At 40.1% G+C, this 14887-nt stretch overlaps 1 protein-coding gene across 3 annotated transcripts in view; it reads right to left on the reverse strand.

The window, feature by feature from the left end:
• Positions 1-14887, reverse strand: part of Kctd1 (potassium channel tetramerization domain containing 1) — a 188165-nt gene that overhangs the window by 45733 nt on the left and 127545 nt on the right. For all 3 annotated transcript variants that reach the window (XM_048363555.1, XM_048363556.1, XM_048363554.1), the window contains exon 2: positions 2709-2887. In XM_048363555.1, coding sequence (XP_048219512.1) covers positions 2709-2887 — 179 coding nt within the window. The remainder of the gene's footprint in view (positions 1-2708; positions 2888-14887) is intronic.

Below are 14887 nucleotides of genomic sequence, written 5' to 3' on the forward strand. Positions count from 1 at the left end.
ACACATTTGCTAATTCTGCTGGAATTATTTCTTCAGTTGACGAGCCAGCAGTAACTTTCTGTTGTTGTTGATATTAGCAGAAGATTGGAGGGAATGAGGTATTTTTCTTCAAGAATGCTAAGTACTGGGGCTGGGGATATAGCCTAGTGGCAAGAGTGCCTGCCTCAGATACACGAGGCCCTAGGCACCACATATACAGAAAACGGCCAGAAGCGGCGCTGTGGCTCAAGTGGCGGAGTGCTAGCCTTGAGCGGGAAGAAGCCAGGGACAGTGCTCAGGCCCTGAGTCCAAGGCCCAGGACTGGCCAAAAAAAAAAGTAAAAAAAAAAAAGAATGCTAAGTACCTAATAATATTCTTGAAAAAAATGTAGTCATTATTATCACTTAATTCTAGTGAATTCTAGTCTGTTTAGGGAGGAAGAAACTCCAGGATATTATCAGCTGGCTGATAAGATCATTTCCTTTAAAATGCATAGTTTTGTGAATCACTGAATAAACAAAGCATAGTTTTGTGAATCATTGAATGAATAAAGATTTAGTTTCTGAATCATTTCATTTTGATTGTAAAAAATTAAATCTGAAGATCAAGAAGGCTAATAATTCAACTTTTTCTTCCCAACTTTTACATTCTCTCATAAAATACGAGGTAGTTTAGGAAGATTAAAAAATAATAGCCTCCTACCGTATGAAACTGTAACCTCTCTATACATCAGTTTGATATTAAAAATTTGAAAAAAAACAAAAACAAAATTAAAAAAATAGCCACAGCCTTCATGGCATTTTTAAGATGACAGTGTTTTTATTCAGTTCTGTGTACTTAGGCTGTAAATTACCAGGTATCCAAAGATTATGTTGCTTTATAATTTTTTTTTAACCTTTTTGGTCAGGGACTTGCTATGCAGTCCATAGTGGTCTCAAAATTATGATTTTCCCACCTCAGTTAAAACTCCCCTCCCCAGGACTTGGAAAAAATTATACTAAGTGAAGTGAGCCAGACCCAAAGAAACATGGACTCTATGGTCTCCCTTATTGGGAATAATTAGCACAGGATTAGGCAAGTCACAGCAGAGGATCACATAAGATGATGCTAAGTGAAATGACCTCCATTTTATGGAAATAATTGTTATATCACAGTTGTAACTACTTTCAACATCCCATGTGTATCTGTAGTTTATACTGTTGATGATGTTCTTGTATCACCTTCTTGGATTGTATCTACACTATCTCTGTAATCTTATCTGAGTATATTGGAAACCGTGTATACTGGTATTAGAATTAGGAAATTAAGAGGGAATACCAAAATTGAGAGACAAAGGGTAAATTAAGAGAAACAACAACAAAAGCAATACTTGCAAAACTGTATGGTGTAAGCGAACTGAACACTTCAGGGGGGGAAAGGGGGAGGGGGGGAGGGGGGTATGAGGGACAAGGTAACAAACAGTACAAGAAATGTATCCAATGCCTAACATATGAAACTGTAACCTCTCTGTACATCAGTTTTATAATAAAAACTTAAAAAAAAAACTCCCCTCCCCTCCCCTGTCTTCTCTTCTTCACCCCCCTCCTTTTTTTTTTCTTTTTTGAACTCAGAGCCTAGAGCTTTCTAGGCAGGAATCCTACCACTTGAGCCATTCCCGTAGTTCTTTTTGTTGTTGTTGTTTTGGTTTGGTTTTTCTTTTTTGCTGTTTTAGTTGTTTTTCAGATAAGGTTTTGTGGGTTTTGTCTTCGTTTTCCACCCCCACCCTCTGTCCTGCTGCTGCCCAAGGGCTGGCCTTGGATCACAATCCTCTTACCTATACCTTCTGGATCACAGCTGTGTGCTACTCCCCTAACCCTTCAGCTAAGCCGTTCTTTAAGTACCAGAGCTTGAACTCATTGCTGGAGCTCTACCATTTGAGTCATGCCTCTAGCCTAAGACATTCTTAAAAGATGTAAATGGTTCCCTTAAGAAGCCCAAGTAGAAGTAGAAACAAACCACCCTGTTTCTCCAAGTTATTCCTTGGCATTCCTTTAGAGCTAGGTGGGTGTGGGGTCTGGGGGCATATGTCTTCATAAATATAAATCACTTGCCTTTTTCATACAATTTATATACTTATTTGTCGGAGCCATCTCATAAATTACACAGACTTTTAAAAAAATAAGACTGTCTTGGCTTTTGATTATGATTTTAAATATGTTAATAAGATGTTGATATAAGACAGATAAATGTCTTATTTCTTTTTCTAGCTCACAAGTTCATAATCCAAGGTGATCTAAAAAAATCACCAGAATTCATTAGAATGTGCATTTTAGGGGCTGGGCATGACAGCATAAGCCTATAAATGCAGTCCTTGGGAAGTTGAGGCAGGAAGACCACAAATAGGATCCAGTTTAGGTGATACAGCAAGACGTTATCTCAAAAGCAAACAAAAACAGTAGGTTTTAGAAGAGGACAGAAGGAAGAAGGAGGGGTGAGGGGGAGACCTTTTTGAACTCCACTGAGAATCAATTGAGGAGTGAAAGCTCCTAGCCCTCTAGTCTCAGTGGTATTTGTATATGCCCTTGACTAAGTTGCGGACCAAATCCTGACTGGTAGAAGATGTACAGTCACATCCCAGAATAGCCTTCTGCAGCTCATGTCCCGACCCCCATGCCCCACTGCGCTGCTAACCAAAACTATGAGATCATCAAATGCATGCATTTCGGTGTGACTGCCATTTTTCAGATTACCTTGATTCAGGGTATTTGGTGAGGGTAGCCAGGCTGCTGGTGTACATGTGGCCTCCCACATCAATGTGGACAGGCGCGTTGGACTTGGTGAGCTGTGCTGGCGTAGGGATGCCTTGGTTGTTCAGTGGAGATGCAGGGGATCTAGTGATCAGAGGTCTTGACATATTGGGTCGACTGTCCTACAGAGAGATAAGCAAGTTTAGACACCTTTTCTCTTTTCAGTGGAAAGGAAGCACACAGAACATTAAAAAAAAATGCCAGTGACTAACATTGATATCCATTTAGTAAGAAAATCTAGGAAATCCCCAAGCTCTCTTGCTTTTGTTGTAATGATTCTCAGCAACACAATCTCCATAAAAAGAAAGGGAAAAGTTCATGTGCTCAGAATCCAGAGCTGAATTACTTTTCATCTAAAATAACTCTGAGGGACTATGAGTGCTTATTATACTAATGAATACTCACACTGAACGATTGGAAAATGGCATGTAGAGAAATTCTATTCATCCCAAGTGAAAAGATAATCAACGCTTAAAACAATATACATTGAATTAAAATATGTGATTGATAATTTTCTTTGGAAACTCCCTTGCTTCTATGCACATGAAATAAAAACAGACCTTCAGCACTCATAGTCTACAAAGTGTTTTAAGTCTTTATTTTTTGAATCAGGAAGAAGGGGGCATAATTGGCCTAGCCATTAGCTCACACATATTGCAACCTTGCAAAGAGGCATCGAAAGTTTGTCATCACTAGATTAAAGCAAAAATCTGCTGATAATCTGCCGACTTGTTTCCTGTTTTTCCTCTTATAAAACTGTAGTTCTGGGGTAGCTTAAAAAGGATATGAGTCAGGCATGGAGGGACAAAATTGTAATCCCACCCTCAAAGGAGGTAGAGTTAGGAGAGTCAGCAATTGAGTCTTGCCCAGTTAAAAGCATGAGACCCTATGTGAAAAACCAAATAAACGCAAAAAGACTGATTATATGCCTCAAGTGGTGGGGTGCCTGCCTAGCACATGTGAGACCCCAAAATCAGTCCCTAGTACCATGATAGAAACAAAAAGGAAAAGCATGGAGGAAGAAAAGAAGAAGGAAAGGAAGGAAAGGAAGGAAGTAACAAATGAAGAAAGGATATTCCCTCAAGTAATAACTGCATGCTTGTGAACCATGAACAGGCTGCTCTACTATATGACAGACTCCCGGATGACATGAACTCCCCAAACTGGCAGATGCTACTGTGACCATGTGTCATGAGAAAAGCAAAGGTGTGATGTGAGCAAGCAGACTTGGAAGAGGGCAGCACAAGTGACAATGAGAATATGTTTAGGAAACTAGTCTAGAGAAAATAAAATATTACATCCTTTCCACATACACAGCATAAATGCCTGAGACAATATTCAAACGTGCCTGATCATTTCTTAATTAGAGCCCAAGCCACACGCAAGCCAAGTCTTGGCACTCCATAAAGGGTCATATATTTAGAGACTACAATCAAGGATTAGGTTGAAATAGCATTTGTGTATGAATCCTGACAATATACACATACTCTCAGACTTATAATTTAGCCAGACACTATTGTCAAACACACCAACAATATGCACCAGGACCAATGAGAAGCATACTAAGGGGATTTTGAAAAAATGTCTTTGATGGAGATTACAAAGGGGAAGTCATTTAGGTCCTGTGTTTAAAATGCAGTATGATAAAATATAAATTTGCAAACCATCATAGGTTTTCTGATCTGGAACAGCTTGAGGAGTTACCTGGGGCTCAGCTGTTGGACTCCTTAGCATTCGCCACATGTCCGGGCAAGATTGTGGGGCACATCCACCAGAAATGGGTAAGGTGGAGCCTTTCTACACAGTGTTTGTCATCTGTGTGGGGCTCTTTTGCATGCCGAGTTCAACAACCCAGAAATTCAGACAATCTTTTAGCTCTTATATCAGATGGTGGATTTGTGGGTGTTTGCTATAGACTTTTTTCTCTATTCCTGTGTATTTCAAAAAATGCAAGGAAGAACTTAAAAACACAAAAGGATGTTTTCAGTACACAATAGAAAGGAGCTAAAGGTAGTAGGAGAAAGTAAAAAAGTAGCTGATGGTGGGACATATAAAATAGAACAGGTTCAGCTAAGCACCAGTAGCTCACACCTTGAATTTTAGCTACGCAGGAAGCAGAGTTCTGAGACTCGTGGGGCAAAGCCAGCCCAAGCAGAAAAGTTTTTGAGATTCTTATCTCCAATTAAACACCCCTCCCCCCCAACAAAAGCTGAACTGGAGCTGTGGGTCAAGTACTAGTAGAGCACTAAAAGCTCTATCTTTGAGCACAAAAAAACTCAAGGAAAGCACTCAGGCCCTGACTTCAAGCCCCAGGACCACCGTAAAAACAAAAACAAAATAGAAAAGGTTCAGACAAACTGAAAGAGAAACATTTTCAATTCTGGATAAAAGAAAACATGTTTTCCCTTAAAAAAATCAATCAAGGCTGGGGATATAGCCTAGTGGCTAGAGTGCCTGCCTCGGATACACGAGGCCCTAGGTTCGATTCCCCAGCACCACATATACAGAAAACGGCCAGAAGCGGCGCTGTGGCTCAAGCGGCAGAGTGCTAGCCTTGAGCGGGAAGAAGCCAGGGACAGTGCTCAGGCCCTGAGTCCAAGGCCCAGGACTGGCCAAAAAAAAAAAAAAATCAATCAAATAATGTCCACTTTCAAGAGATATATGCTATCTTTCTGTTCAAAAATGATTTCCTAGTTGTGTGTGCATATGTGCACACATGCACATACGTACACGCACACATGCACACATGTGCGTGCACACGCACGTGCACACACACAGACACACAAAACACACACACCTTTGCAATTCAGTCCACTGCAGCATCTTTAATAGTTTTTCAACTATGCATATTCTATATGCTGCCTGAGGTTACTCAGGCAAAAAAATGAAGAGATTTTCAGGGTTAATGTCGTTTGATTGTGACCTTATTCACTCTGATCTAATGCCATATAGAAAGGGGGAGAGGGATTGAGCATCACTGATGGGCTAAAGGATTACAGATTTCTCAGAAGACATAGTTTGCATTGTAAATCATAAATGGATCTTTTCAGTTGGGATGAGGGGGATTAACTCCTTAGGGGCAAGCATTGCATGCTGCCTTGTCTTTATCTGGACTTTGGGGTTTTGGATGAGATGTTCCTACTCACCATTCTAGAGCCCAGGGATAAAGCTGGTGCTCTGGGTACCCAGGTGTGAGTTGCAAAGAATCATGATCCTCATTCACTTTGTGGCTATATTTTTATTAGTGTAAATTAGTTGTACAAAGGAGTTTTGTTGTGACGTTCCCATACATGCATAAAATGTAATTTGATCAAGTTTACCCTCTCAATGTTCTTTCTAATCCCCTTTCACCCTTCCTGCCCTAAACAATTTTTTAATCCATTTAAACTCAACAGTTTTCAGTGTGTTTCACTGTACTCTTTTTCATACACAGATATAAAGTACTTGGATCATATTCACTCCCTCATCCTATCACCCTTTCCTTTCCTTCTTTCCTCTCACTGGTTCCCTCTCACTTTAACAATCAAGTCACTTTTTTTAAAGGTAGATTTTTTTTTAAAAAAAGTAGATTCAGTGTATGAGGAAAAAAACACAATAATATTTGTCATCCTGAGGTTGGTTCATCTCGCTCCCCATTGGCATTGTTGAGACATGGAATCAACCAGCTCTGAGCTACTACTAATCTCCAGATTTTGTGTTATGTGGGAAAGTAACTCTTTATTTTTAAAGCTAGTCAGAATGGGGGTGTGTGTCAGCTGTCCTGCTGGAGGATCTTCCTGGTACCCACTGCCTCCTACACCGGGCCTGCCATGCTATGAACGGCTGCCTATGGATGGTGTGGCAGAATTTGCTACCATATTATCTCTGCCTTTAACTACTTTCCATCTGCCTTTCCCTTTTAGTCACTCGCCCATAAGCCTCTCAGTCTACATATGTCTTTCAGTATTACTTCTGAAGACAGGAAAACCACAAACTTTATCCCAAGGCACACAAAGGACTTGGAGAGGCCACTGCTCTAGTGAGGAAGCATTGAAGACAGACAGCTGTCTCTACTGGACCCTTTTCTGGAACTGCTTCTTCCTCTGGGGGTGGGGGGAACCTTTCCTTTCCTGACATTACCCTATGTGGTCATGGCCCACTTGCTTCTGTGTGTGGCCCTTGGTTGCTTCCTTCCACAACATTCTAAAGCATCTCCCGAGTGCCAGGCACAGATACAGGTGGTGGCTAGACAGATTCCTCCCTGGCCTTACTAGTCCTGTAATGGTGAAAGAGGGAGACTAGAACCAACTATGGCAGAAGGAGGCCAGGTCATTAAGGCAGCTCAATGGAGAGTCACTTCACTAAGGCTTGGGGGCAGAGAGGAAGGGTAGGAAGGCCAAAGGGATAGTCACAGATGAGGCCTAATGTATAAGAAGTTAGCAAACATTGAGACACTGAAAGGAAGTACCTGGGCAGCATTAGCAAGGACCCCAAAGAAGGCATAGTCCACAGAAATGAAAGGCTTATTACAATGTGAGGATTCAACTACTATGAATGTAGGGTATGAATTAATATGCAGGGATGATGGTCTGAGAAATTTACAGTGGGGGAAAAAAGAACCCTTAACATCCCTTTTTCTGGAGAAGGAAGAGGAAGGGAACTAATATCCAGTTTTCTACACAGCACTGACCAGTGGGCCTCACTGCAGTAATGGGAATAATATTTTCATCAGTGTGATCACTGTGGTGGCCACTGGCCACATGTGGCTACTTCAGCATTTGAATTGAATTTGTAATCGAATACAATTACAATGTATTTTAATTCACTTGAATAGTAATTGAAATAGCCTAGTGCCATCATTTCAAACAGCAGTGTTTGCTTGACTTTTTCTTAAATGTTTGAAAGCCTAGATCATGACACATTTGTGCGTATCATCCTGGTGATGGAGAAGCAAAGGTGTTTTGTGGTTTGCCTCTGTGTTTTGGTTGGCTTTGTCTTGAGACCAGATCTCACTGTGCAGCCCAGGCTGCAGAGAACTCACAACCCTCTAAGAAAGGGTGTTTTAAAACTGAACCCAAAATGGCATAGGATCTAAATGCATGTTTATTTCAGCCACCTTCACTCTTTTTTTTTTTTCAAATTTTTATTATCAAACTGATGTACAGAGAGGTTACAGTTTCATACGTTAGGCATTGGATACATTTCTTGTACTGTTTGTTACCTCGTCCCTCATACCCCCATCTCTCCTCCCCCTTTCCCTTTCCCCCCCATGAGGTGTTCAGTTCACTTACACCAAACAGTTTTGCAAGTATTGCTTTTGCACCTTCACTCTTTTACTGATATAAAAATGAAAGTAAGGGCCATCTAATGAGAGGAAGGAAGGAAGGCTTCTAGACTGGAGAGAGAGGCATCAGACACGCCGAACACATATTTGTGATTCTGTTCACACGAAGCTGCGGTCAGGCACAAGCCATCTGTGGTGACAAGGATCAGAACATGGGCCCCTCTAAGATTACTGACAGGAGGAACCTTCGGAAAGCTAGAAAATCTACTTCCTCACCTGGGGAGTTCTACCCATGTATGCTCCAGTACACTGAAGATTTCTTTATTAAATTCTACTTAAATCAACAATGTTTTTTAAATCTTAAAAAAAATGCCAACTTGAACTCATCCCATCAAAACATGTTCTTCAATGAATACTGGAAAATACTACCTTAAAAAAAAACCTCACAAACACCAAAAGACCCACCCCCCAAAAACACAAAAACAAACAAATAGAAAAACAAGCCAGGTATCAGCAGCTTACACCTGTAATCCTAGCTACTTAGGAGGCTGAAATCGAGGATGGAGGCTCAAAGGTAGCTCAGGACAATAAAATTCCTCAAGACTTCATTTCTAATTAACCAGGAAAAAACTGGGCTGGAGGTGTGGCTCAAGAGGTAGAAAAGATCTGTGAGCAAGATACTGAGCAAGAGTGCAAGGCCCTGAGTTTAAGAACCAATACTGCCAACACACACACACACACACACACACACACACACACACACACACACACACATACATGCAGCAAAAACTAGTTCTGGGAATTTAGCCCAGTGGTAGTAGAATGTTTGCCTAGCAGATCTTTGGTTTGATGCCTAACAGTAAGGGTTGGGGAAGCCAGAGACTTTATTTCCTTTCCTAGAATTTACTAAATCTGACTAAAATATCCAACATGAAGAGCCCTATGCAGTTATATTTCTACTTCTTTCTTTCCCCTGTCTAGTCTGTGTATATTTCCAGGTGTGCACATCAGTTTATCTTTAAACTTTCCAGCTCCTAGCAGCCTCTACTAATCATCCATCTCACCTACACAGCCGAGCAGCAGTGATTTTTTTTTTTTGGTAGTAGAATCCTTCCAGGGATTTGACTCCAAGCATCTTCTAAAAGAAGCTAATGAAAAATTGGTCTCCTAAGTGTAACTGGGCTGTGTGCTGTTCAAACAGGAGCCCTGGGGGAGGGGGAGGGGCTGCCTTGAACAAATGTGCTGAAGTTTAAACTGAAAGTTTTAATGACTTTATCTGTTAAGAATGTAGAGTCCTGCTTCATGTCATGCTTCACTTTCAAGCTGGGCTGTATCACCTCTTTCACCAGGGAAAGAAATAGGCTTCTTAGTGGTATCTCTAAAAAAGCATGTGGATAGTTAAATCCAATATAGATATTTTAACTCATAATGTTCAATAGAGCAGTGAAAGAATTTAATACAGATCAGAACATTTCCACAAATTTCACCCTGGGTTTAAAATGCATGTGTTCATGAGTATCATATTCTCTCTCTCTCTCTCTCTCTCTCTCTCTCTCTCTCTCTCTCTCTCTTTCTCTCTCTCCCCCTTTCCCTCCCCCCCTCTCTCTCACACACACACAGCAATTTGATTATATGGCATGACTGGGGAAGAGAGCATAAAGTACCATTTTGATATGTTGTAGGCATTGGATCAAGTGGTAGAGTACCAGCCTTGGTCAAAAGCTAAGGGACAGTGCCTAGGCCCTGAGTTCAAACCTCAGTATTGGCATAAAAGGAAAAAAAGAAAGGAAGGAAAGGTGGGCAATGGTGTCTGGCATTGATATCATAAAGTACAGCACTATGTATAGGACAGAAAGCAAGCAGGACAGATCAGACCAAGAGGCCAACTATGTGCTTTAGACAGAAGGCATAAAAGGAAGAAAAAGGATGCAATCATCACAGAAGATTCATAAAATGAAATGGCACTGGAGCTGCTTTCATTTTTCCTTTCAGGTAAAATCTTAATTTCACAGAGCAGCATAAATAAAAAATGCAGTGTTTTCAAAAACTGTCATACCAAAGGAGGAAACCAGTAGGAAAGGAACCCAACAGTGTAACTCTCCTGAACGCAAAAAGTACTATTTATTAAAATGAATTCCAGAAAACAGACCCATGAGTTATTTATAGTTTCTGTCAGAGGTGTTGTTGTTTTGTCAGAGGTATTGTTGTTTATGTGGGGTTTTTGTTGTTGTTTACTTGTTTGTGCCCCCCTTTTTTCTTTTCTGCTGCTTAGAGGAGGCAAGGGGGAGCACAGCAAGAGAGGGAGGAAAGGTGAACAAATGCAATTGTAGTGTTTGCTATACACTATGTAGAAAATGAACTTTGTAACTGTGGGCAGGGATGAGAGGGGAAAATTGGGGGAAAGTGAAGGAAGGGATGATATTGTTTGAAAGAGAAACATATGCATTAACGAACTGTGTAATGATAACCCCTCTGTACAATACCTTCATAATACCAATAAAATCATATGTAAAACAACAACAACACAGTGTTTCAAGTTGTTCCAACATTACGAGCATTCATGTTGATGTGCAGTTCTTTGCTAATTCAAAGTGAAAATGTGTTACTCTTTCTCGCCATGGGCCAGGACGAGGGGTCACTACTGTTTGTGTTTCAGTGCAGTTTCTCTGTGGGATGGGGAGAAGGGCCTTCAGTATGCCTTTCTGTTCTTTTCTTTGTCCTAATGAAATAAGTATCTGAGAAGCACCCTTATTAAATTGCTAAACTACACCACGAAGAGAACACCTATTTGCCAGTATTTCCCTGCTCTTTGAAAAAGGAAAATAAACGTGAAGGAAATTTTTTTGGTGGAATTTTGCTCTGTTTGTGACAGCTAAAGTGATTTCTAAATTAGACTAGATGTTTTATGCATGTAAGTTATTAGAGCATTAATATACCACAGTTCAACTATGAAGATAAAATTCTACAAAATGAAAATGCAGTACTAAAGTGACAGAGACGGGCCAGGAACAATAGTTTTAAAAGGCAAAGCTAATGCTTTTTGGAAAAATACATACATGTAAAGAGACAAATTCTAGAATCAATACTCCAAAATATTAGTAAGCATTAGAACTGGGCAAGGAGGTTACAGGCACACTTTCTTTTTAAATCCCTTTATACTGTAGGAATTTATTACTTTTGAAATACAAAAATGTCCTACTTCAAAAAAGAAAAAGGAAAATACCAGCACAATGTGGCCCAGTTACATTAATTAGTGATACTATTAACACACGGCTATATTTTATCTTCATAATAATAAGGTTTTGTGGATACATTCTTAAAGCAGCCAGATGAAGAAACACAGAAATGGAACTAAACTTTGGGATAATGCTTCCTTCTCTTTATTTTCTTGCCAGAGAGGAAATGTGCGGAACAGAAAATTAAATGAGCCCCGGGTCATGGGAAGCTCATATTCAGCTGACACAGAAGACTATTTAGTTCAGTCCTGAAAGTGAGGGGCTGAAACCATGGTGCCCACACTCTTGGGGCCTCTCTGGTCCTGTGCCCCTCCTCCTAGAGGTGCAGCCAGGCCAGAATGATGGAAGTCACATGCGCTCAATTCCTCGATCTCAGAGATCGGCACTCTGCACACTGACTTTTAGAAGGGAGATGTCAATGGCAGCAAGGGCTGGTGATAATACATGTCTTAGTGCTCACGGCTGGCCTTCTAGGCTGAAATCAGAAACCTCTGTGCAATGTTGAGGATTATCACCATTTATCAGAGAAGGAAGTTGACTCTGAGGTCGAGTGGCTTAGCCTGTAATTGCCTAGTAATGAATTCACTGGGATATTTTACATGCTGGCTGTTGTGTACTAAGATAAGGTCACTGCTCTCCTATTTCACAAATGCTCTGGCTTCCCCAGAAGGGGTAGATTTGCTATGTGCTCCATCCACATTCTCTCACCAAGGCTGTCTAGAGATGACTTTCTCTGGCTGGAAGGCTACAAGGATGGTCAGAGGACACAGAGGAGAAAGGAGCCCGCTAGACTGGGAAGTAAATGCCTCCCATTAGGAAGTCTTTGTTTCCCATCAAAGATATGTGGTATTTTATTTATTCTCCCAACTCCCAGATCTAGTTGCTAACTAACCACATAGTACATATACATCTAAATAGACAAGAAGCTTGATGTACTGATTCCTTGTATGAGGTCATACAAGCTCCTTTCTTAGTAGAATATCAAAGGTTAACTAGGGGTCAGGCATAGTATAGCATGCTTGTAGTCCCAGCTACTTGGGAGACAGAAATAGGAGGACCAAGGATAGCCCAGAAAATGAAAAAGAAACAAAGGAAGCAGCATCTAAGTGCGTTCCTTCCAACAATGTCAATTCACCTGACTTTTCTGCATTAAACACAAGCTTTTAAGATAGGTAACTTTATAAATTCATGGCTTGCTCTAACTTTGTGCAATAAAGGTCTTCATTGAAGGGCATTTGCCCATTCATTTAGGAACAGGAAGGAGTAGAGAGTTGAATGACTGCTTTGGTATCAGGTTGAAGCAATATGGATGTAAACTCCTCTGGGTGAGGTGTGGGGGAGGTGACTTTACAAGAAGTCCCTGATGACAAGATGCCTACAGAAATATAAAGTTTTAAATCAGGTTATTCACATTTGTGCTCCGAGAACTACTTCTAAGTGCTCTTGAGTGAGTCCCTTTGAAGGCAAATAGTACTTCGGCACAGAGGAGAATGCGAATCTCTGTATCTACTTTTATGAATCCAGGGCGTATTATTTTAAAAATAAGGCATAGCTATATTTAGCATTCCCATACCACAAGAATCATACTTCTAACTTTTGTCCCAATTACCTTTTAAAGGGAGAGCCTAGTTGGATGCTTCTAATGGTTATGTCATTGATCAAAGTCCCAATACCCATAGATGTCTTCTTGAGACCTTAGCAAGTAAGTCTTAGCCTGAGCCCTGCCATCAGTCCATCTGAAGGTCCTAGCAAATGATTTTTCTTTCTTATGTCAGGCTTCCCATTTTATAATATATGCAGCTTGAGCTAGGTGGCCTATAATTTTTTCTAGTTCTGAATTTTTACCATTCTATGATTTCATATACATACACATCTCTATATCTATGTATCTATCTATCTGTCTATCAAACACCGACAGTCAACTATCTGAAGAAAGCCAGAATTTCTTTTTTAATTTTTATTATCAAACTGATGTACAGAGAGGTTACAGTTTCATACGTAGGCATTTCTTGTACTGTTTATTACCTCCTCCCTCACTCCCTTCCCCCTTTTGCTTTCTCCCCGATGAGTTGTTCAGTTCATTTACACCAAACAGTTTTGCAAGTATTGCTTTTGTAGTTGTTTGTCTTTTTTTTTACCCTGTGTCTCTTGATTTTGGTATTCCCTTTCAGTTTCCTAGTTCTAATACCAGTATACACGGTTTCCAATGTACTCAGATAAGATACAGAGATAGTACAGGTACACCACAGGAAGGGGATACAAGAAGATCATCAGTAATAGAAGCTATGGTTACACATAGCACGGTGAAAGTAGTTACAACAGTGATATAACAATTGTTTCCATAACATGGAGTTCATTTAACTTAGCATCATCTTATGTGTTCATAAGGTCATAGCTATTGGACTCTTGTGATCCTCTGCTTTGACTTGCCTAGACCTGTGCTAATTATTCCCTCTGAGGGAGACCATAGAGTCCATGTTTCTTTGGGTCTGGCTCACTTCACTTAGTATAATTTTTTCCAAGTCCTTCCATTTCCTTATGAATGGGGCAATGTCATTCTTTCTGATAGAGGCATAAAATTCCATTGTGTATATGTACCACATTTTCCTGATCCATTCATCTATTGAGGGGCATCTGGGTTGGTTCCATATTCTAAGAAAGCTAGAATTTTAGAATGGATTCTAAATTCCTTCAAAGAATGAAGAACTGGTTTTGAAATGAAAGGCATTCCCATAGCATGAGTGCAAAAAGCAGCAGCCAACCTGAATGGATTTTCTAACCATTCTACTATTTTCTCCCATGGATTGGGAAGATTTAGGGTGCTTAAAAAAAGATTTATTTTTAATTTCTTTCTTCTTATTTTTTTGTCTATGTGGTACTGAAGAACTGAACCCAGAGCTTCATGCATGCTAAGCAAATATTCTATCACTAAGCCACATTTCCAGCCCTGAAGATTTAGTTTTAATCACCAATCTTTATTCTCCTGTAGTTGATTAAATATGGTATTTAGTGTGTAAAATGATTAAGCTGAAGTGATTCTTTACATAGTATCCTTCTACTGGAGAATTATTTGTTTATTTTCTGTAAAATATCAGTGTACACACCTATAACCCCAGCCTCCTGGAGGCTGACCTGGGAGGATCATGAGTTTGTAGCCAGCCTGAGCTACACAGCAACACTCTGTCTCAAATAAATAACAAAAAACCAAGTAAATAATCAGGGAAAACTCTAGTTTGAGATCTTCCAATAAAATAAAAGTAGAGTAAAACAGAACAGAAACATGCTATAATGAGAGAAAACAATGCTGTAAATATCCTAGCTACTCAGGAAGCTGAGATCTGAGGACTGTGGTTCAGAGCCAGCCTGGGGAAGGAAAGTCTATGAGGTCTTTCTTTCTTTCTTTCTTTCTTTCTTTCTTTCTTTCTTTCTTTCTTTCTTTCTTTCTTTCTTTCTTTCTTTTTAATCTCCAATTAACCATAATAGGTGGAAGTAAAACTGTGGCTCAATTGGTAAAGTGCTAACCATGGCAAAAAAAAAAAAAGCTCAGAGACACCACCCAGGCCCTGAGTTCAAGCCTCAGAACTGGCACATACATATAAATAAGCATGCATACATACATACAC

This window comes from Perognathus longimembris, chromosome 15 (assembly GCF_023159225.1).
Source record: "Perognathus longimembris pacificus isolate PPM17 chromosome 15, ASM2315922v1, whole genome shotgun sequence".
Classification (NCBI taxonomy): domain Eukaryota; kingdom Metazoa; phylum Chordata; class Mammalia; order Rodentia; family Heteromyidae; genus Perognathus; species Perognathus longimembris.